We start from the raw sequence: 24,931 nt of genomic DNA on the forward strand, positions 1-24,931 counted from the left end.
TATGGGTCTTAGAACATTTAATTGGAATGTCAAGATGTGTCTTGCTTATTTTTTTATTATCTCGGCTCCCACTCTGCCAATTAATGTGGAACAATGGTAACCAACAGCTCAAGTAATTGTCCTGGTAGTAATGACAGTTCACAGCAAAGAAATTATTCACAGAATTTCAAAATGAGGAGAAAATTATTTTTGATAATTATTAGTTATACAGAACATTATTAAATAGAACTTCTTATCAAATAAAATATAGTATCAAAACCTTTCAAATTATGCCACAGGATACTAGCATAATCCTGTGTCAGAAAGCCTTGTTCCTGCTGCTTCAACTTGTTTTTTAAAGCAGCAAATTTTAAACCTGTTTAAAATTCATGGACTATTAAATTTCTAACATCATAATTTCAGGGTCAGAAGCAGTACGCCAAAAAGTGGCCTGTTGTAATAAATACAATTTGGCATTTTTGATGTCAGGAATACTATACTCCATCAGTTAGCATGTACAGTACTGGATGTGGCTCCAAAACATATCAAGAGAGAACATAAGCACTTACAAATTAGGAGTAGGGGTAGGCCAGTCAGCCCTTGAGCCTGCTCTGCCATTCTGTCACATCATACCTGATCATCTATCTTACTATCATTTTCCAATTTCCATATCCCTTGATTTCTCATATCCATAAATCTATCAATCTGTTTTAATTACAGTCAATGACAGATCCTCCAAAGCCCTCCACAGTGTAGAGAACTCCAAAAACTCACCACTCTCTGAGTGATGAACTTCATTGCCATTTCAGTGCTAAATGGCCTACCCCTTATTTTGAAAATGACTCTTAGTCAAAGAAACACCTTACCTGTATCTACCCTGTTGGGCCCGCTTAGTATTGTGTATGTCTCAATGAGGTCACCTCTCTTTTTACCAAACTCTAATAAATGTCTAGCCCATTCAATTTCTCTTCATATGACAGATTCACCTTTCCAGAAACCAGTCTGGTGAATCAGTGCTGCACTCCCTCTATACCAAGCATATCTCTCCTTAGGAAGGAAGACTAACACTGTGTGCAGTATTCATATGTGGTCTCACCAAGACCTATATAATTGTTGAAGACATCTTTATTCTTGTACCCAAATCCTTTTGCAATAAAGGCCAACATACCATTAATCTCCTTAATTGTCTATTGCACCTGCAACATTAGTTTTCAGTGACTTGTGTACAGAGATACCCAGGTTTCTTTGAAAATAAACATTTCCGGATTTCTTACCATTTAAAAAGTATTCAGTATTTCTGTTTTGTTCTGCCAAAGTGGGTTGCGTAACATTTTTCCACATTGCACTCCATCTGCCATGATGTTAACCACTCACTTAGCTTATATATATCCTGTTGAAGCCTCCTTGCACTCTCATTACTATTCACGTTCCCACTTAGGTCCATGTCATCAGCAAGCTTGGAAATGTTAAATTTTGTTCCCTCCGTCAACTGTCAATATAGATCGTGAATAGTTGGCATCCTCACACTGATCCCTATGATGCCCTACTAAGGACTGCCTGCTAACATGAGAAGGACCCATTTATTCCAGCTCTTTGTTTTCTGCTCAGCTCTTATTCTCCAGAAGCTCTAACCTCATTCGTCAATCTCCTGTGTGGTTCATTTGCAAAATCTTTCTGAAGCTCCAAATATTACACATTCACTGGTTCCCTCCATTAACACTACTAGATCTTTCTTCAAAAAATTCCAATAGATCAGTCAAACGTGATTTCCATTTCACAAATCCAAGTTGACACTGCTTAATCGTATTATTATTTTCTAAGTATCTGTATATCTCATCTTTTATTATGCATTCCAGCATTTCTCAACTACCAATATCATGCTAACAAGAATGTAATTCCTTACTTTCACTCTCCCTCTTAAATTGTGGAATGGAATTAGATTTGATACCCTCCAATCTGCAAGAACTATTCCAGAATTTACAGAATTTTGGAAGATGATGTTCAGAGCATCCATTACTTGCCTCGCCACCACTTCCAAAATGTAGACCATCAGGTCCTAGGGGTTTATCAATTTTCAGGCTCATTAACTTCTCTATGAATTGTTTTTTATTGATGCTGATTTCTTGGTACTCCAGTATTTCTGGGAGTTTTTGTCTCTTTGTCCATAAAGACAGATGCAAGCTACTGGCTTAATTCCTCTGTCATTTCCTTTTTCTCTGTTATTACAAATCCTCCCATTTCTGCCTGCGAGAGACCCAGCAATGCCCTCACTAGTTTACTTTCCTAATTAATCTATGTTATTTTTATCAGTTTCTTTGTCATTCTTTGCTAAAATCTAAAATGTTCCTGATCCTCAGGCTTGTTATGTATTTTCTGGCAACTATAAAAAAATTCTTTTGATTTAATACTGACTAATTTCTCCTATATTCCATGGTTGGGCCATTTTTTATGCTGTCTCTTTGTGCCTTAAAGGAATATATATTAATGGCAAATCTTGCATTATTTGTTTACGCATACACATATCAAAGCCCAATTCATACCCATATAGGACTATTTGTGTTGTTAATTCATTCACTTGTATATTTTGGCTTTAAATTTGGCCTTTGACCATTTTTCATACTAAGACCATAAGAAACAAGAGTGAGAATAAGAATAAGCTAATTGGTCCTTCGGCTGCACTCCATTATTTAATAAGATCATGGCTGATCCAACCTAGGTTACAACACTACTTTAACTGTCTCTCTCTATTCCTCTCGACTCTGTTGTAGTTCAAATCTCTGTCAATCTCCACTTTGACCCTGGCACCACATCTTTCAGTGGTAGAGGATTTCAGGGATTCAAGAGAAGAAATCCCTCCACATCTCTGGCATAAGTGGGTGACCTCTTAGTCTGAAACTGTGTCTCCTTGTTCTAGATTCCTTATTAGAGGAAACTTCTTCTCAGCATCTGCATGTCAATGCTTCTGGAAATCTTACATATTTCAATAAAGGTATCTCTCATTCTTCAAAATGTCAGTGAATATAAGCCCAACCTGCTCAGCCTCTCTTCATACCTTTCATTCCAGGAATTAATCGTGAACCTTCCATGCAATGTTTCCAATGCAAGTGTATCCTTCCTTAAATGGAGACTAAAATTTTACAAAGTACTCCGATTATGGTCTCATGAGTGCCCTGCCAAATTGCATCACATCTTCCCTACTTTTATACTTCATACCCCTTGCAATGAAGGCCAATATTCCATTAGCTTTCAAATCACTTGCTGTACTTGTATGCTAACTTTTTGTGTTTCCTGTACTAGGAAACCAGATTATTTTAAACCACAATATTTGATACTCTAAATGCATTTAAATAATACTTTTTTTTTATTTATCCTTCCTTCCAAACTTCACAGTCTTCACATTATACTCCATCTGTCAACTTTTCGCCCACTCAATTAACCCAATCATATCTCTTTGTAGGCTATGTCCTCCTTACAGCTTGCTAATGCACCTCTCTTCGTAGCAAATTTGGCTGCATTTCACTTAGTCCCATTATCCAAGTCAAAAAAATAGGTTGTAAATAATTGATGTCCCAGCACTGATGCCCAGTTTGCAGCTTGCCTTCACTTCCATCAACTGCCTGACTCCCTGATCTTCTCTTCAGTTGAATCACTGATCCACCCTGATCTTCTCCCAAGAATGACTCTAATTGATATTCATTTCTATCTTCCTTATATCAGACTGTCCTCTCTGACTAACATCTCCTCACCATGACTCTTCTTCCCAATCCTCTCCCACTTCTTCCCTCCACCCCATCTAGTGTCCAACTGGTATTGTCCACCAATTCTCCTCTTCCATGCCAGAAGCTCACAGTTGAAAGGTTTCTGAGGTTTGATGTGCATGGCCAGTCCTATTGTGCATGACACTTTGAGCTTTGCATGTAATACAATAATGCTCTAGGGAACTTACAAACCAAACTGGCATTTTTCTCAGCAGAGGGCTGCTTTAACGTGCCCTTTAGTCCTTATAACAATTCGTAACCCTTTTTTTTAATGAATAATTTCATGGCAGAATCATTTGCAAGTTAAATGAATTGGAATTTTCACTGTGCTGCTTCCACTATAAATTTTTACTTCATATACAATTGTAAGAACATTTCAAAAACTATTCATAAACAATAAACGCTGCAGATAATGGGAATCTTAAATTCAAACAGAAATGGTTGGAAACATTCAGCAAGTCAGGTAGTAGTTCCTGGTTTCTCTGTAGGGAGAGAAACAGTTAACGTTTCAGGTTGACAAGAATTCCTGATAAAAAGTCCCTCTGTTTTTCTCTTTCCATAGATGCTGACTGGTCTTCTTAGTATTTTCAGAATTTTCTGTTTTTAATTTCAAAAACTATTTAAGTGACTGTAAATTGATTTGGACAACCTGAGTCATGAACAAGGGCATTTAATGGCAACTCTTTTGTTCCTACTTTCCCAGGCATGGGAAAGCTACTCTTTCAGAAGAAAGATGCTTTAATTTTAACATCAATGTAACCAGCAAATAGGTCCCAGATTCAGCAAGTGAGAAATATATTACACTCCCCTAAAGCAATATTCTGCTGTAGGTAGTCACTGACTGCATTAAAAAATGCTTCTGTAACTGAAATTGGATTAAATTGTTTGATTTTTATCAGGTTTAGGTGGGAGGAAAGGATTAAAAACTTTTCATTTCTAACATACTTCTATTTGTTGCTACAAATGTTGCTGATTCGAGATGTTAGATTGCTTTGTCAGCTGAATACACATTGCTCATTATTTTGATTTTATATATATAATCTAAGTCCTTTACCAAATCAAAATCTGCTTCACATTAAAATGTAGTGTAAGCATTCCAGATTTGTTGATTTTGCACCTTGCAACTTAAGGTGCAAGAAGTTCACAGTATTGAAGATTCAAATAGATCCACATAAACTATGCTAAATGGAAATCCTCCCTTTATATTTTATAATTTCTTCCTTGCTGTTTTTTTCTCAAGATGGTCTGTTCAGAGGATAATATAGTAAAGCAGTGTAATGGAGCATGAGAGTTAGAACTTGCAAGATGTAGAGGATCAGCCATCAGTCATGGTAGCTTCCTACTTTCCTGAATTCTCCCATTAATGCCAAATCACAGGCACACTTTTAAAGGATATTTTCCTGAAATCTGTTGAGGCTCAAGTCTTTCATAGATTACCAACTAGTTGGCACATTATTATCTTGACAGCCTCTTTAAGTTGTCTCAGTAATGGTCTACTTCTTTTGATGCAGTTCATTTGCGATCTGTTGGTATTCTATACAGACTAACTTCTGGAATATAATGGGCATTCACAAATTAGCAGTTTTATTATAAATAATTTACTTGGTCTGATTAATCTATCTAGAATTACATGTTAAAATAGCAGTTATAAAATAAAATAAATACATTTTAAATAAATTTTTAAATGAAAAAATTATTTCATTTTAGCAAATGAATCCACCAAATCCACAAGATATTAAATTGACACCTCCAGTTCTGGTGTTGAAAGTAAGACCCAAGCAGATCACAGGTACATTTCAAAATTATTTCCGCAAATTCATACTTACAGCTGTTTATTATCAGAGTTCGTAATCAAAATGTCTTTATAGTCAGGAATACTTAATGGGATTTATAATTAATTGCTTATCCAACACAATGTGTGTCAATTAAAAATGCTTGCCTGATTTCTCCTTTGATAAAAGTCACATGTAACTTAGTTAGAATGACTGACTTATTTTTATGCTTGTGTTGAAAGAGTTGGTTTCAGCAAAAATTTTACTGAGTTAGCAATGGGAAGATCTTCCTGACAACAGTCCACATATACAAATATAAGGCAAGGAGAGGTGGTAATATCCTCCACTTTTAAACCAGCTCTCAGTTCTGGATTTGCTTCTGAAAAATGGTGAGTTGGGTGAGGTAAAGTCACACTAGTATCCTACTGAGGGCTAGCACCTGCAGCAGGATGCAAATTGACTTAAAACAGTGCATGTGAAAGAGATGTCATACATATACATTTAGTAATGTGTTACATATCCATGAATTTTTTATTGAATGTGTTTTAGAATATGCACAAAATATATTGTCTGATAATATTATTACCTTGGATTTCCCACTTACTTCCATGGGACAAATTCTGCACTGTTTTCTAGGCAATTTGGATGGTGTCGGCAGAAATCTAGGTCACTGTGGTTGGTCAATACTTTGTGAATCATTAGTCCTTGCAGTTAATTAGAAATTCTATTTTGAAAGTAACTTTATATTCTTTTCACTTTTCAATTTTCATTTGCTGCAAAAATATTATCTTTAAAATATGAATCCCAAGCGCCCATACCACCTCCCCCCAAGAGGTATGTTTGGTGTCATTTATTGAATGGCTACAACACAGGTAATATATAGTTGCACACACTGGCCCTTTCTCTGTAGCCTTGCAAATTTTTCTTCATTAAGTATATTTGTCCAATTTCTTCTTGAAGTATGCAGTAGAATCTGCCTCCACATCAGCAGAGCATTCCAGATTCCAAGCACATATTCTGTAAAAACGTTTCTTCTCATGTTCCTCTTAATTCTCTTCCTCCTTATGTTATACCTGTAACCTTTCGTACTCAGCTCCTCCACCAAAGGGAACCTGCTATTTATTCTGTCCAGACCCCTCATCATTTTATTTACTTCAGTCAAATCTTCTCTCAACCTTCTCCTCCAAAGAAAACAATCCCAACCTTTCTAATCTATCCAAGTAACTGTAATCTGATATCCCAGAGACCATTCTCATAAATCATTACTGCACCCTCTCCAATGCTATCACATCCTTCCTATAATGAAGGGAATTGAAGATACTACTCCAATTGAGACAGGACCAAATGTCTAATAAAAGTTCACCATAACTTCCCTACTTTTATACTCAATGCCTCTATTGAGAAAGCCCTGAATTGCACATGCCTTATTGACTGCTTTTTCAACCTATTCTGCCACGTTCAGTAATCTGTGCATATTTGTGCACAGGTCCCTCTGTTCCTCTACCTCTTTTAGAACAATATATTTTATTTTGTGTTGTTTGTCCTTATTCTTCCACCCATATGCATGAATTGTAAATGAGAAATGAATTTAAAATACTTATATTCATGCCATAATGTTGGAACTGAAATGCCCCTGCACAGCTAAATGCAAGGCGTCTGTTATGACTCTTTTATGCAGCAGCCCTCAAATGGGGACCTATAACCTTTCTGTTTCCCGTATTTACTATGTGCTAAATTCTGACTGTGGCAGCTTACAAGACCAATGAAAATGTATATGTTGGATGCCTTTGACTCTGCAGACTTCTCCGTACCTCCTGTTGTTCTATTTATTCAGTGAAGTTTCACCCATCATCAAACAAATACTATATCTTAAGCAAAAATCAATAGGTGTTGTAAATCTGAAGAAAAATCAGAAAACATTGGAAAAGGCTGATCAGACAAGCATTTGTTGAGAGATAGAGAGGGTTAGCAGTTTTAGTCATGATCTTCCTCCAGAACAGAGGAGTAATACAAATGAAGAGGTTATAAGATAAAATAAAACCAAAGAATGGGTGACTATGAGAAAATATATCGTCTATGATCAGTTGAAGGGCAGAAGGTTCTTCATTCCTCTTGCATTCCTTTCCTTTGTCACACAATTTTAGTGTCATGTGGAAAATAAATTATGTACCAGAAGGGTGTGAAGGTGGTTACTGCAGATCCCCAATGGGAGTAGGAAACATATAATATCAAGAAACACCAACTCATACTTTCCAGTCCCAAGAAAATGGCTAAATAAATGTACTCCTATCCTCTGAGACCTCATCATTAAATACACATTAATCTACATTAATTTGAAATCAATATTTTGACTTTTATATAGATTGCCTGTGGAAAAATCCGTTTGATGCTATTCTGAAGCTTGATGATGGAAACATTATTGGTACAGGCCAAAACCATGTTATTACTACACAACAATGGAATGAAGAAAAGAAAATATTTGAAGAAATGTATGAGACCTATCTATCTAAAGACACCACAGAAGAGAGTGAAGAAAAGCAAAGGTTTTTTTTTATCATTGGTGTTTTCACTTTAACATGTTGACATCCCAAAGTAGCAGAATTAAAAGACTTATTTTTATTCTGCACTACTTTCATCCCTTTTGGGATTTTGTGAAGTACTTATGGCTAATGAAGTACTACTTGTAGTGTAACTACCTTTGAGATGTAGGTAACGTGGCAGATAATTTAAACATTGCAGACAATTTGTATGCAGCAAGCTCTTACAGACAACAATGCAATAATGACCACAGGATGGGATGGGATGGTGGTGCAGCTGGTAGAGTTGCTGCCTTGCAGCTCCTGTGACCTGGGTTCAATCCTGACCTCTGGTGCTGTCTGTGTGGACTTTGCACATTCTCCCTGTGAGTGCGTGGATTTCCCCTAGTTTCGTCCTACTTCCCAGAGACATGCAATGTTGATTAGCTGTTTATCTAATTAAACTTTACATCATGTGCATTGGTCTGTAGTAACAATGTAACACTAGAGAACAACTACAATAGGAAATATGTGCTAAGATAAACTTTTAATACATTCAGCAAATAATTAGATGGAATTTCTGAACACATCTTTGGTCATTAATCATGATCTTTGATCATGAGGGGCATCGACAGGGTGAAAGCACGTCGTCTTTTTCCCAGGGAGGGGTAGCTAAAATAACAGAGCATAGGTTTAAGATCAGAGGCAGGAGATCTAAAAGGGACATCAGGGGCAGCTTCTTCATGGAAAATGTAGTGCGTATTTGGAATGAGCTATCAGAAATAGTGGTTGCAACATTTAAAAGCCATCTCATTAAGTACATGGAGGTTTAGAGGGCTATGGGCCAAACGGGGGCAGATGGGACTAGCTTCCTGGACAACACAGTTGGCATGGACGAGTTGGGCCAAAGGGTCTGTTTCCAAGCTGTATGACTTTGACTCTATTTAAGCAATTGTTGTATTTGTACCATAGTAGATACACATCTTGATTAATTATTTTATTACAAAATGAAGTACAACAGAATAAATGATTTTTCAAATATTTCAGTCAACCAACATTTCATTTTCTCAACCTTGGACGGCTACTTCCAGTGGGTCTGGAGCAGAAAACTCAAGCTGGTAAGGTGTTCCCTATTCCTTTCTTGATGTCTTAAACCCCCCCCCCCCCTTAACCAAAGGGTAAGATTCCCTTTATTTGTCTCCCTTTTCTCTAAGTCCACACAAAGTGTATCTGAAGACATGTCTTAATAATGTCTTCCCTTGGTCTCAGCAGTGTTATTTTCTTCCGTTCACAAGGAGATGTATGACAATAGCCCAGATTATATTCTTCTTCAACACTCCCAGTAAAAAAAGAGTTTCTGACCTCCACCTGGTCCCTTGCCTTCACAATTCACCTGAGATTGGGAACTCAGTATCCCACCTTCACCTTGCATGTCTCTTTAGTCTAGCATCTACTAAGAACCTCCAAACTTTGCACCTGAAATTGGGAGCACAATGGCCTGGAAATCAACCTGTATTTCACCACTTGATCATTTTATATTAAGGTGCAATGTTCTGACATTTCACCTAACAAACAGAGGGGAGAAGGCTATTTTTTAAGATTGTTTTTGTTTGTATTCTGTAGTCCTCAATGTGAGGAATATTAGTACAAAGAATAAAGCACTTCCCATCTCAACTGTTTAATGTCAGTAGAGTCATGAAGGGCAAACTAAGATCAGTCCACAATCCCTAGCTTTGAAAGGACTTGGCTATTACACAAATTTTTCCAAACACTCCATTTGCTCTCCTATGGTTTGTGTGTGATCATTTATTCATTATCAGTTTGCAGAGAATCTGGCACAGTGTTATGCTGTGGGTCCACTCCCTATAGGCATTGATTAAGTTTCCAAAGTTTGTTTCAGACCGGTCCCTTGCAGTTAGGATTTGCCTGGATGCATTTGTCAATTGAGGTCCGAAGGATAATTGGCCAGTGTGAAGTCATGGAAACATCCAGTCACCCTTACTGCAAATCCATGACAAAGTAAATTGTATCAAAAACACCCTTGAAAATGTCAGCTCACCAAAACTGATGCATTGATTATCATATTGGAAGTTTTCAAAAAAATTTTGGCTGAGCACTTTACAAAGAAGACAAGTTCTGTCAGAGAATTACTGTGAATGGACAAATTCTGTGGTGAAGGAGACCAAGGATATGGGACATAATTGTAAGGTAGTGATGAGGCAACACCTAAGTTTGGTTTAAAAACCATGAGGACAAAGGTAAAACCAGAAAGTCCAAGTGGAGTCTGTTTTTAAAGAGAAAAGGATTTTTATTCTAAGTCATTTTAACTTTATAGGATGAGCTTAGAAATCCAAGAAAATTGATGTCCATATTTTTGCAGTCTTGATGAATTGATCTCCTGAATTTTCCTTCTAGGTCTACCCAATGACTTGTGTGTGTGGTGGAGCGGCAGCCATGTTCTATTTCATTACATACTGAAAGTACCAGGATCAAAAGAAAAGATGGGTGTGTACACCATTCCATTACAATGGAAAGGGGAGAACCATTGATGGGATCTACAAATAAAATAGGATGTCCTGATATCCAGATAAAATGTGTGCAAAAAATGCTTCATTTGAATATTATTGTCCACTGAGTTACTAAGTAAGAGTTATCACTATTACTTTGCTACTTCTTTGCATCTGATTGATTCAAAATGCTTAAAACAAAATAGAATAAATATTTTTGCTAGAGAACTGTTAAGCTTCTTTAAACTTCTTTTTCAAAGTTAGCCTTAAGGTTCTTCCTTCTCTCTGTTAATTTATCTCCTCAAACTCTACCTCCCTTCAATGCTTATATCACAACAGCCAGGTGCTAAATTTACACCTTATTCAGAGTTCAAGATAGAATCAAAATCTGTAAATTAAAAAGGAAACCTGAGTTCATTTTGTTTCTGTGAGCATAGGATAATGAAAACTCAGAGCAGAAGGAAAGACCTGGTATTTTTATTATCAGAATCAGATTTATTATCACTGACTTATATGACATGAAATTTTTTGTTTTGCAACAGCAGTACAGTGCAAAGACAAAAAATCTATAAATTACAAAAATAAATAGTGCGATTAAAAAAGGAATAACAAGGTAGAGTTCATGGGTTCATGGACCATTCAGAAATCTGATGGCGGAAGGGAAGAAGTTCTTCCTGAATCATTGAGCTTGTGTCTTCAGGGTCCTGTACTTCCTCAGTAATGTGAAGAGGGCGTGTCCCGGATAGTGAGGATCCTTAATGATGGATGCCACCTTCTTGAGCTACCGCCTTTTGAAGATGTCCTTGATGGTGGGGAGGTTTGTGCCCATGATGGAGCTGGCTGAGTCTATAACCCTCTGCAGCCCCTTGCGATCCTGTGCATCGGAGCCTCCATACCAGGCTGTGATGCAAACAGTCAGAATGCTCTCTACCATACAACAATAAAAATTTGTAAGAGTCTTTGGTGGCACACCAAATCTCCTTAAACTCCTAACGAAGTGGAGCTGCTGGCATGCCTTCCTTGTGATTGCATCAATGACCATCATGATGTTTTCAGAGTTTCATTTACAATAAGTTACTTTGAAATGTAATGAGTGATATTCACATCCAATGGGCATTTTTGGTTCTTACCAAGGAATGAGATGAATGGATTGCTGAGCAATAAACAGTCTGCTGGAGGAAGTCGGCGAGTCGAGCAGCATCTGTAGGGGGAGGGGGTTGGAGAAGGAGGAATTATCAATGTTTCGAGTTGAAACCCTGCATCAGGACTGAGAGCAGAAAGGGAATATAGCCAGTATAAAGAGGAGAGAGGGAGTGGTGAGACAGGGGACAGTAGATGATTGGTGGACCAAGGAGGGATGAAGGATGACGGGCAGATTAAGTGGGGTAAGGGAGGGGAGGGCAAAAGTGGAGACAGCAAGGAGGGTGAAAGTTGGGAGAAAGAAGCAGGTGGATGATAGATGGAGGCAGACAAAAGAAAATGGATTGTTTATCTGCTATCACTGTTTGTTGTGGGAACCAGGGAACTCCCTCATCTTCTTTGAATTCTGCTATGGATCTTTAATATCCACTTAAATAGGCAGATTACTTTTTGGTCTATTATCTCATCTGATGCATAGAATCCCTGATGATGCAGCACTCCCCCCAGTACTGTTTTAAGCTTAGCAGCAACTGAAGTTATAGATTGAAGTCTATGGTTGTGGGTTGCATCCACTTTGACCAGGGGAATAAAAAGTTGAAAATGCCACCAATTGACCTCATACAATAGATGACCTTTTCCAAACATGGGTTCACATGGATAGAGATCCTGTCCTGTTTGGTAGTTCTTAAGATACTAAATAGTTGCATCAGTATGTTGTGTATATTGAAATTACTAAGGCCTTTGACAAGGTTCCACATGATAGGCTGATCTAAAAGGTTAGCGTGCATGGGATCTAGGGCAGGCTGACAAATTGAATCCAAAATTAGCTTGGTAATAAGAGGCAGAGGGTTGCTCTTCTGATTGGAAGTTTGTGACCTGTGCTGTACCACAAGGATTGGTGCTGGGATATTTGATGTTTGTGATATATATTAATGACATGGATGTGAATGTAGAAGGTATGATAAATAATTATGCAGATGATACAAAAATTATTGGTGGTGTAGATAGCGAAGAATGTTAGCAAAGACTACAACATGATATAGATAAGTTTTAAAAGTTGGGCAGATCAATGGCAAATGGAATTTAATCCTGACAATTGCAAGGTGATGTACTTTGCGAAGGCAAACAAGGGTAGGACATACACAGTGAATGGTATGGCCATAGGAAATGTTGATGAACAAAGGAACCTTGGGATAAAGGTCCATAGATCCCTGAAAGTGGCAGCACTGGTGGTTAAGGTGGTGAAGAAGGCAATATGTCATGCTTGCCTTGATTGGCTATGGAATAGAATCTAAGAGCAGGGATGTCATGTTACAGCTTTATAAAACATTAGTTAGGCCACACCTGGAGTTTTTTGGTTGCCAGCTATAGGAAGGATGTGATTGCATTGGAGAGAGTGCAGAGGAGATTCACCAGGATGTTGACTGGATTGGAGAATTATGAGGGGAGATTGGATAGGCTGGGATTGATTATCCTGGAGTGGAGGAGGCTGAGAGGTGACCTGATAGAGGTTCATAAAATTAAGAGGGGATGGATAGAGTAGTTAGCAAAACTCTTTTTCCTATGGTGGTGGTATCTAAGACAAGAGGGCATAGGGTTAACACAAGAGATAGGAGCTTGGAATCTGAGGTGGAGTTTTTTATCGGCAGAGTCCGGTTAGAGTCTGGAATGCATTGCATTGAAGATGGTGGAGGCAGATAACTAACGACATTTTAAGAGGCATCTAGAAGAGTACTTGAATCGCCAAGGTATAGAAGGCCATGGATCTTATGTAGGGAAATGGTATTAGTGTAAATAGATAAAATGAATGGCATGGTCAAGGTGGGCTGAAGAGCCTGTTTCTGAGCTTTACAACTCTGTGACCCGATGTGGCTCTGAAATTCATTCCACTGAAGTCAATAAAATGAATTTCTGAGGCAGGAAGCAATGCACTGACATAACTATATCGCACTATGAACTGGCAATTTTAAATTTTGATGCATGTTTTTCTATGACATTAGCCATTAAACCCTTAATCATAGTTTCCTGGCTTATTTTGTTTTCTGTTTATATCTCTTACAATCTTTTAAAAATGGGCTTTTACTTTTGTTTTCAATTTCAACATACATATTTGGCTCTATTGTATATCAACGTGAGTGTGGCCTCAAGATTATTTAAAGCAGGAGTATGTGAAATAACTTCAATATTTCTGCTGCTCCGCAGAACTGGAACCAAAAGCTAATATTGTCTGGCCAAATGCTTCTCCAATCACCTGTTCTGCTGGGGAAATTTGTGCATCTCTCCTGGTGATTGGTCTTACAGATGGAACAGTGACAGTATGGGATTTGTACATGGGTAGGTATTTACCTCTTTATTTGGGTGTTTGAATTAATATTCATGAATTTATATCTGCTGTTAATTGTTCACTAATTTTTTTTAGCATATTTATCATAGAATTATACAGCATGGAAACAGGCCATTCGACTCAACTCGTCCATGCCAACCGATGGGCACCCTTTCGTATTAACTCCATCGCCCAGCACTTGGACTAGAGCTCTCTATGACAAAGAGATTCAAGTGTTCATCTAGACAGCTTCAACCACTCTCTCAGGCAGTGCATTCCAGGCACTAATCATTCTCTGGGTGAAGAACATCACCCTCATATCCCCTCTGAATCTCTTCCCCCTTTCCCTAAACCCATGTTCTCTCATTTTATCTCCTTGTGATATGAGAAAAAGTTTCCTGCAGTCTACCCTATGTATACCCTTCATAATTTTTTATACCTCAATCATGTCCCCTCGTAACCTCCTCCGCTCCAGGGAGAGAAGACCTAGCTTCTCCAAACTGAATTGCTCCATCCCAGGCAACATCTTGGTGAATCTTCTCTGTGACCTCTATCACATCCTTCCTACTTATGAATGAGGTTTTAAATTATTAAGATGCAAACCCTGTTTTTCTTCCAGGCATCCCAATATCAGTCTTGCCAGTTTCAGTTGACAGTGCTATCAGGAGTCTGCATATTCTAGAGCCCAGCTATTGTGTTCCCTCTGCATCACTGGATGGATATTCAAAATCACAAATATTGGCAACCTGCAAAAGTGGTGCAGTTTACCTCATTTCTGCCACTGCGCACTCCAAAGATACTATTACCACATTGAGAGAGAGGTGAGTTGAGAAAAGGTGAAATTTACTGTTATTAATGTCAAAATGCAGAAACTTTTAGCAACATCAATGATTGTTCAAATTTTGTTGAACTTACTCTGTGCTAATTCTAAAGTCTTTTAATCTGGTGCTCATTTGTGGGGAGTTGCTTCTGTTGTATAAATAGGTGTATCCCTTTTTGCCAAAATAGCCAAAAGGTCACCAGTGCTATTTCTTAGAAGGTAATTAGCAGGAACAAACACTTTATATCCTTTCTCCTTCTTCTTTTTACCACCAATCCCTTCCCCGCCCCTCTCACTTTATTCATTTTGAGTGTTTCCACAAAATAGAAGCATGACAGGTCCCTTGGAATCCTCTCAGCATTTCCCTGAAATGGGTCACAATGTCAAAAACTGAGTGCATCAGAATTTGCAGTTGCATGTCTGCACCTCCGATTCCATTTCACAGCTTGATACTGCTCCCTCTCACAAAGCTTATTTGTGGAGGACCAGAAGTGGGGGTAGGTGGGCTACAAATGGCCTGTTTGCTAGTTCGTACTTAAGAGCAGCTAGGTATGCAAGTTGATCCTGACATGAATGTATCACTCAGTGAGTTGTTAAATACAATGTTTTGCCTCAGAGATCTTTGTTAATGTAAAGCCTGACCATTTACTATCTTATTTTGCACAGAACTGAAGAACCAGGAAATATCATCAGTGCAGTAGCACTTGTACCACAACTCTCAAGCCAGGTAGATGTTAATTTTTGTTTCAGAAGCAATTCGATAATTTAGCAATATGCATTAACGAGGCCACTGATTTATGCTTTTCATGAGAGAATGGCTAGCGTCAATAAAATTCCTGTGCTTACAAAACAAAGCAGCGCAACAAAATTCAACGAGTGTGAACCAGTAGCTCTAACTGTGCAAGAGGTTTTGAATTCTGTGCTCACTTGATTGTGCTTTTCTGCCCACCAATTTAAATGGATTGAAAATTATATGCTACGAGCACAGAAGCTGAAAATCATCTCCAAATTGACTCAGACTCTTTTTGCGTTTGTTTTTGAAAACCATTCTCTCTCTCACCTCTCACCTCCAACACAATCCATGCTGTGAAAAGAAAATTATGTGTAATTTTTTTTTCCAAATGGATGATGATGCATCATAAGAATATTATTTTTAAAATTTGGACCAACTGGTGCTTTAGTTCCTTAACTGTCAGTGCTTAGGGGTATGCTACAAAAGATTTGTCGAAGTCATAGAGTTATACAGCATGGAAACAGGCCCTTCAGCCCAACTGGTCCATGCCGACCAAGATTCCCATCTAAGCCAGTCCCATTTTCCCATATTTAACCCATATCCCTTTAAACCCTATCCGAGTACCCACTAAGGACAATCTCGTGGGATCCACTGAACCTATGGGAACGCTTCCAGAATATTCTGTTCTTTCTTGAACTCACCACCATGAAGGAGGCTGAGGGGTGACCCGATAGGAGTATATAAGATTATGAGGTGCAGAGAGTGTAGACAGTCAGAATCTTCTTTCTGTGGTGGGGGTATCAAACACAAGAGGGTGTAGGTTTGAGGAGCAACACACAATCTGCTGGAGGAACTCAGCGGGACGAGCAGCATCCGTCAGGGGTAAGTTTTTTTTACACAGAGAGTGATCAGAAGTTAGATTTTTTATATACAGTTAAAACAAGTCTTCAAACAGTTTTCAAAAGGATATTAAATTGGCATGTCCTAGAAAATTACACAGTGTAGCTAAATATTTTTGAGCACTACACCATTGAATTTCATCTAAAAGCCAAAGCCAATTGTGTGTCCTTTAGTGTGCAGGTCACATAGTTATCATAGTGAGTCCAAGAACTCTGTATGTATAATTCTTAACATCACTTCTGTGAACAACATGGACCAATTGCATTCAAGCAAGGATTCTCAAGATATGCTTCTGCACTTCTTAGAGATCGACTAACTTACTTGGTTTGTAACTATGGAGTTCAATGAGTAATTTCTTTTGGAAATTGGTCTATAAGGTTTTAACATTACTTCATTGCACCTACTCAAACACTCCCTTGTTGTGGACATCTTTTTGACTCCATACACCTCCCAATCTGAATAGGTCCTTAACCCCCAAAGACTGACCTGACTTCTGAAGTCACAACCCCTACTCCTCCTGACTCTAGGTCCAAATCCTCACTTAAGATTGGCCTTGCCCAAGTGCCCCTGCACTCTGCAACCTGTGACCTGCAATCTACTTGTTTTCACTGCAAGGTACCAGAAGAAAGGCTTTTGTGAATATTTCTGTGTATAAGGATTTTCAATATGTAGAATGTCTTAGGCCTTACAGATTATTGCTACAGTTTGGAGGCCGGAAGGAAAATATTGTTCTGCCCAAGCCCCCTGCACAGCACTGGTTTAATCCACCTTTGAGGCATTTCTAGGCCTATATGTTTCTGACAGAATATTTATTTATTTTTTACTTTTGGACATCATCATGCATACCACCTCGGATGTGATGATCTTTCTTTGATAAGTTGTTTCTACATGGTTTCTAAGCACAGGTATCGGAATGGATGAAAGAGGAAGACTTGAGCTCCAATATTCTGTCTGTGGGGAATCTGGTTGTAAATTCACGTGTTCCAAGAATTCAGATTGTGGAAATAGCAAATCACTGTTTCGTCCCATTATTCATCGACCCTGGACCCTGGCGAGTTATGACATAAGTGTGATATTTGAATGGGAAATTCTCAGCAGATCTGTCAACACCTAACAGAAAAAATTCAGATTTATGCTTTGGTTGGGGGTCTTCCTTCAGAAAGCATGATTTGTATTTTGAGTACACTTGTTAAAGTTTTCCATGAACACAGCACTCATGTTCAGCAATGTCCACATCCACCAAAAAAAAACCTCAAAAATATAAACATTAGCCTCTAAATTTCCGGGCCTGGGAAGACACTTTGTAAGGTCAGCAAGCTGGCATGTATTTGTTGTGGGACCTAGTTCAGTTGGAGTGCTATTCCTTTAATGTAGAAAGGTTCTGGGTGCAGGCACTACTTGTGTGCACTTGGGCTGATATTAGAAGAAGCAGGGGTGATAAAATAACCTGTTTGAAATTACATCACTTCACTGCCAATAGCATATTACAGATTATGCCAGATGAAGTAAGGCCATTTGGATAAATTAGGGGCCAAATTGCTATTTCTAAATTTATTTTTGACCAGTATGATCTATATTCTTTCATAGAGTGGAAAGGAATTCCCGGCCCAAGAGGAAAAGTTACCATGTCAGGAAATAATCTAACTGCCCGTTTCTCTATCAAAAAAAAAATCCCAGGATGTAGGATATGGTGCAAGTCTGACAGGTGGACATCCTGACCTGCCCACACACAAGTGTGGAGCAGGATGCCTGGAAATTTTAGCCTATTACTCCCAACATCTGTGTGATTTAAAAAAAAGTATGTTGAATATCTGAAACAAACGTAGATTAAAAATATACAGCTGACCAGTTCAGGGAGGGAACAAGTGTGGAATGGAGAGCCAGGTAATCTCAAGGAAGCGAAGGGAAAAGTGATTGTACATCAAAGAAAGAGCTTATTTCAGATAGGTAGCTTTTAAAAGAAGACTGAAGGGAATGGGAGAAAACCTACAGATAGTCTGAGAATAGGAAGCCAAATGATTTAATAACAAAGTGTTTAAGTGGTAAACAGTAGATAATGAAAGACTCATGTGAGACAATAAGAGGCATAAGTTGACCATGCATTGACCAATCAAGTAACACAGAAAATGGTAGCATGTAAAACTGGAAAAGCAGAACAGGTTCAAACTCTCTTACAATTGCCTGATCTGTGATGAAAGCTTATCAGACACACAATTGTAACGGGGATTTTGGGGGGGTGTCCAGCAACATTTATTTGCTCTATGGGAGGGTAAACTGAACAGAGAGAAATGAACATAGGATGCTAAACTGGAGGAAGTTACATAAATTGCTGTCTCATCTGAAAGGATACTTAATACAGGTGAGGAACAGTAATGAAAAATGAAAATGAAACAACAGGTTCTTAGCAGATGGAAGATTGAACCAGGGACAGCCAGCACCTCTTTCCCAGGGCACCAATGCTCAGTATAAGAGGGCATGGCTTTAAGGTAATGGGTGGGAAGTTCAAGGAAGACATCAGAGGGACATTTTTCACCCAGAAAGTGGTTGGTGCATGGAATGCACTGCCTGGTGTGGTGGTGGAGGCTGATACGTTGGTCAAGTTCAAGAGATTGTTAGATAAGCATATGGAGGAATTTAAGATAGAAGGATATGTGGGAGGAAGGGGTTAGATAGTCTGAGGTGTGGTTTGAAGGTCGGCACAACATGGTGGGCCAAAGGCCCTGTATTGTGCTGTTCTATGGTATCTTTAAATGGTCTATTTCTTATCCCACACCACCAATTCTCCTTCAGAATTTTGCTGGATAACGTTTTCATCTGCTGACCTTCAACATCTCAGTCCAGTGGATATGAATGGATCTAGAATGGATCTGTTCATATGCTCTTTGTTTTGGAGGATTTTCACAACTGAGTCAGTTATGGGCCCAATTTACTTTTAACGGGTTAATGGTTCTGTTAAGATAGCAGCCAATTAATTTTCTATTAAAGTCTCAATACAAAGGATAATTTCAAAATCATTAATGTCAAAACTACTTTGAGATGGTTAGTTGTGGAAGGGGTGTTCTGCAGGTGATTTTTATTGTAAATTAGTATCTAGGAGAATGATAGTTTCAACAAAGCAACCCATTTGGTGCATTGATTTTGCATGTGCTGTAAATCCCAAACAGGTTCATTGCAGGGTGATGGTGGGTACTTTCTAAATTGGCTACTAATTGGCTCAGGTTTATGGGACAAACCTTAGTGCCCTATATGCTGATAGTAGTGGGATTCTTTGCTGCCGGAAAGGGGCACTGAACATGTAGTATGCTGCAGGCATATTTATCTTGTGAAGGTCAGCTACTACAAATTTCTATTGCACGCAAGGCTCAAGGCATTGCAGTAGAAAAGACCTTGCATATTTAACATGTTCAATGACTTACTTTGTGAAATAACTGAAGGAAAACAGGTGGTAAGTGTAAGAATTTGGCAGGGGTAGAGTGTGGTTGAGGGGTTCAGATATGTTGGGGAGAGGCTCAGGTAGGAATGGCCATCAGGGCATCAGTCAAGGAGTGATCTGGACCTCAAGGGTAAGGTTGCTGGGTGGTTGTCCTGCTCAGGTCACAGTTGGGTTGGCATTGATATCTGGGGTGGTTTTGGAAAGCTTGAGGAAAAGTCACTGCAAGGGGAAGTGTTTTACTTGCAGTATACCCATCTGTAATCAGCTCCCAGCACAAAATTCCATGGATAGGACCTTCCTTGGGCTTTAAGGTACACTGAAGCAAGCCTAACTTGTCTCTGGATTACCTGCTGGTGCATTAATTGCCCATGCTTTCCACGGGTCACTTGTTCACCAATGAATTTTACATATGTGGCATTCAGACCTGTAATTGCACAAATCCAGAAGCATGTTGGAGAATTGTATGCTTGGATAATCCAGGAGGAAAGGTTCAGACTTTGCAAGCCACGTGGCCGCTCTAACTCCCATTCCCACCCTCTGATTCTATATCCTTCATGTACTCTACAAGGAAAGACACTGAATATGTTAAATATTAAAGAAATTTTATTGTATGCTACACATTAGATTGCAAAGTGAAAGAATATATAAGGGTGCATCTGTTTCATTGTCTGGTGTTTATGCCGTGGAAGAAACATATTTGGATTGGCATTGATACTTACTGTAAAGAAAATCACTAAAGTAGAGCTTGTGTTATGAGTTGTGAAGACTGAAGTTCTACAAAAGCATCTCCTTTCTCTTTCTAGTTTCTTCTCATCCTTAGAAATGGCACCATGGCTTTGTTGGACTGCATCCATGGGGATACTTTGTGCCACTATACGGTCCCTTTCCCACATGTGGTGGCATCACCCTGGAAGCCAATATTTGCTTTTGACAGAGATGGCAATTTCCTCTTTATCAAAGGTAAGAAATAATGCATATTTTGCTTTTCAGACACTTATAAACAATGAAATATTCGGAATTAGAATAACTTTGTAATGCATAGCCTAACTGAATATTTCCCTTTGTGGTTCAGAGCTTCCAACTCAAACAGCGTATGTTTAAAATAGTTTGTGACATGAATAAAATAACTAGGTGTAGGATGATTGACTGATTGCTGTTATCAGAGGTTTGAATTGTATGGGGAGAAATGTAAGTCTCCTGATCATGCTTGAGATCAGTTCTGATGAAAGGTCTTCAACCTGCAGCATTAACACCTTTATTCTCTCTACGACAATGCTACCTGACCTGAGAATTTCCAGCATTCACTGTCTTTATAAAGTTGGGTTGCAAAGATAACTCATAGTGCAACTATAGCACAACAGAAGACAGACTGAAACCAGTGTAAATTGAAGATGAATGTCAGGAAAATTACTTATGATTCAGGTCCGATAGCTTATATCTCAGCTTTTGTTGCAGCACAAGCAGCTGGCAATCAAGGTTTAAATACTGCAGTAGAAGCTTAGAATACTGTTGTAGTACCTCCAGCTTGTTCCTATGAAAGCTATAATGATTCTGAACCAAGTTGGAGGCTCTAAACGACAAACAGCTCAGCATTCCTGCAAACTGTTCTCAAACAGATCTACTCCCTAAAGATCTGCAGTGAAGAGCCATTCTCTTTAGCTCCCTCCTTCTTCATCTAACAGTTTTTCTTTCCTTCCTTCATCTTTAACCAACTAGCTGTGCTTTATGACAGAGGCAGTAGGTGACTCCTGTTCTTAACCAATGCATGTTAGGAATTCTTCAGAGTGATGTCTTTCTTAACCCAGAGGCCCTTGGATATGGTCTAGGTCATTTTTGTTGTCAGTATAATTATGTATCAAACCTAAAATGCTCCTAATCTACTTTTTTCTTGTGTATGGAAGAATAAATTATTTTTTATTGTTTAAATGATATTTATTTTGTACACTGCCAAAGCAAGTTAATAGATTGGACACAGACAGGGGATTAAATGGTAGATTTTGCCAATAAATGGTGACAAAGTCTCACCTACTGCCCTTTAAACCAACAAACTGAAGCTACAATCCCTCGCAGATAGTTTCATGTTTTACTTATAGACTCACTAGTGAACTGACCTGAAACAGCTTCAGCCCATCCACAGCACACGCAAGTTGCAGAACTGAAGCCAATTCAAATCAGTACGCTGAATAACGCTTGAAGTTCTATCAGTGTTTATCCTGTATTCTCCTTTTGCCTGCAGGAGATAAAAGGATAAGCAAAGAGACCCCCGACCAAGAGGAGAGCAGCAGCTCATTATTTGCCTTCTCCTTGCTTTCTCTTTTTCCACTGGATAAGTGCACAAAGAAGAAAGAGCTTCGACAGCCTCCCACACGGACTACTTGGGAAATAAGATGTGAACAGTTTTTACAGGAAAGGTAAGCTTTTTACTTTATGTACAAAGTTGCACCCAAATCAACAAATTTTAATTATCAATGAGACTGCTCTTTAAAGATTAAGTTTCACAGTGTCGTGTTGAGAAATAATGCAAACCTGTTCAGGAAATAGGACAGCAAATGGGAATGCAAAGGTTGTAAGCTGCATACCTCTTCAAACCTGAACCACCATGAAGAGGTATCATGACTAATTGGTGACTTATTTCAATACCCACCTGTTTTCATCTCCTATGATACTTTTAGTTAACAAAAATCTATCAGTCTCATATTTAAATTTCAACTAGCATTACTTGATATTTGTCAAAGTGACTTGCAAACTTCTACCACATATCATTCCGGTAAATCTGCATGAGACTCCCTCCAAGGCCAAATTAACCTTTCTCAATACTGCTCACCATACACAAGGTGTATCTAGCTGGGTTCAGTATAATTATGATACAACTTCTACGTTTCTTGTCCTCTCAATATTAAAAGTCAGCTTTTTAAATTCTCTCTCTTTGTAGGTTTTGCTAGATAGTGTAAGATTACATCATTACTGACCATTCTATAACCACACAAATGTTTCTGCTCGATATCTGCATGCAATCAGAATAAATATTGGCAGATAGGAATTTAAAATTGACCATACCTAGAAGTGCATGTTGAACATATTACATACATACACACACATACAAATTCTTAATGTCCTTTTGGGAGGACCAAAACTCCACACACGTTCTGACTGACTGAAGATATTTTCCCTGTCCTCACAACAAAAGGTGAAAGCCAAAGTGATATTAGCTAACATTGCATGTACTGATGATGGTATTGGGAACTGACTTAGTCTAATAGACTTTATGTTATGAAGCCCAGTAATGTGTTTTTGAATAAATTGTAAACATTTTCTTGAAATATTTTTACTCTTTTTAAATTTTTTTTGCATTTAAGGTTGAAGTCTGTGAAGAAGAGAAATGAAGAAATGACGAAGTGTTGGAATCAGCTTCAGCATCATGCCATGTTAATCATGAATGGAGAGGGATTTAAAAAAAGACAGTATGTCCAGTAAGAGAAGTAGCTTCACAACAATATAGCATCAGATAGGATGAAAATTTTCTGTTGATTCCTATTTGCTTCATGACTTCTAAATTGAAGCTTTCAGATTCTTCAGTTGGGATGTTAAATAAAGGCACTTGAAAATGGAGACTACACAGTCTGGATGAGGAGAGGCAGGGGGAATTCTTGCTTCTCTTGGCAGTTCCATGCTCCAAAATACTTCATCATTATGGGACAGAGAAAACTGTTTGTAAACACAAATACATCAAATGGAAGAGTGGAAATAATTGTGCAAGGCTGTACTGCCGACACAGCATTGTTAGAAGTGACCATGGGTTGGAAAATCTGTGCCATGCACTTGTCCAGCAATGCTCCAGATTGTCAGCAGAATTTTCGAAGCCATTGTTTTTGTCTTCAGTGCCAAAGTTTTTTTCATTTTTTTCTCCGTGTTGATTCATGCCAGGAGTACAATTCACCATTATGCTGGATCATCCAAGCTACTATTCACCCACCGCTCACCTATTATCAGTGGCCGAAACATTCACTGCTCAGGAAACAATGGAAGGGCTTCCAAACATTCAACTCAGACAAAACTGGAAAATGACCAAAGCTCTCAGGTTAGGCAGCATCACTAGAGAGAGAAACAGCCAATGTTACAGACCAGTGATGTTTCATCAGAACTGGAAAATTGAGAAGACGAGTGTGTGTTTTCAGAAATGGGGAGGAATGGAGAGAGCAGAGGGAATGATTGATAAGGTGTGGACCAAAGTTTTAACTGGATATTCCTGTTTCAATTAGTTCCTTTATTTCTTCACTGTCTTTAGCTCCTTGTGTTTAAAGCAATGGTTACCATGATAACTTTGCTTTGCAGCAAATCACAAATATTCCCCCTGTTTTCCCCACACTTCCCTCTCCCTACAGTTTAAAATGCTTGTTTTCTCACTTTTCCAGTTCTAACATAAGATTATTGACTTGAAATGTTAACTCTGTTTCTTTTCTCACAGATGCTGCCTAACATCCTGAGTGTTTGCTGTTTCCTATTTTTACCAGATTTCCAGGATCTGCAGTGTTCTCCAAAAATTCTCAATAGAGCTTGGCAGGCTGACCCTGCCTTATTGCATACAACCCTCCAATTGTCACCACAAGGGAAAAGTCACGTCACCATCCTCCTTTCACAGATGATTGACCTAGGAAGTCTCGGTGCTATCTCTTACATGTGTCTTTTTTGGGGGTGGGGAGTAGCTTTATACCTGTCTGACACCCCAATAAAGGACATTGCTGAGAAATATCACCAGGATTCCATGTTAATCATTGGAGAGGAAATCAGAGTTAGTTTTAAATATATTTTAAAAAAATATGTATGACCAGCTCTGCTTTCAGTTAATTGCTTACCTAACATACTGTTGCCCTGTCGCCTGGTATTTTGTGCAAATAATTATAGGAGCAATGCTCGTCAAATTAACTTGCCACCCATTCCCTACCCTCACCACTGTCCTCTTGTCCAGCAGTCTCACATAAAGCTAATGACTGTGGGTGCGGCCGAGTGTGAGTTGACCCTTTCAGCAATCCAGTTGCAGCAAAAGATCTCA

General features: G+C 38.6%; 1 protein-coding gene across 1 annotated transcript in view; it reads left to right on the forward strand.

Annotated features, from left to right (window-relative positions):
* The window catches only part of wdr93 (WD repeat domain 93), a 43,077-nt gene extending 19,722 nt beyond the window's left edge, over positions 1-23,355 (forward strand). Inside the window, exons 7-16 of the mRNA XM_052040267.1 lie at positions 5,445-5,526; positions 7,872-8,052; positions 9,073-9,143; positions 10,441-10,530; positions 13,875-14,006; positions 14,615-14,816; positions 15,482-15,542; positions 20,685-20,841; positions 22,118-22,292; positions 23,238-23,355. Of these exons, the coding sequence (XP_051896227.1) occupies positions 5,445-5,526; positions 7,872-8,052; positions 9,073-9,143; positions 10,441-10,530; positions 13,875-14,006; positions 14,615-14,816; positions 15,482-15,542; positions 20,685-20,841; positions 22,118-22,292; positions 23,238-23,355 (1,269 nt within the window). The remainder of the gene's footprint in view (positions 1-5,444; positions 5,527-7,871; positions 8,053-9,072; positions 9,144-10,440; positions 10,531-13,874; positions 14,007-14,614; positions 14,817-15,481; positions 15,543-20,684; positions 20,842-22,117; positions 22,293-23,237) is intronic.
* The last annotated feature ends 1,576 nt before the right edge of the window (positions 23,356-24,931 follow it).

This window comes from Pristis pectinata, chromosome 28 (genome assembly GCF_009764475.1).
Source record: "Pristis pectinata isolate sPriPec2 chromosome 28, sPriPec2.1.pri, whole genome shotgun sequence".
NCBI lineage: Eukaryota > Metazoa > Chordata > Chondrichthyes > Rhinopristiformes > Pristidae > Pristis > Pristis pectinata.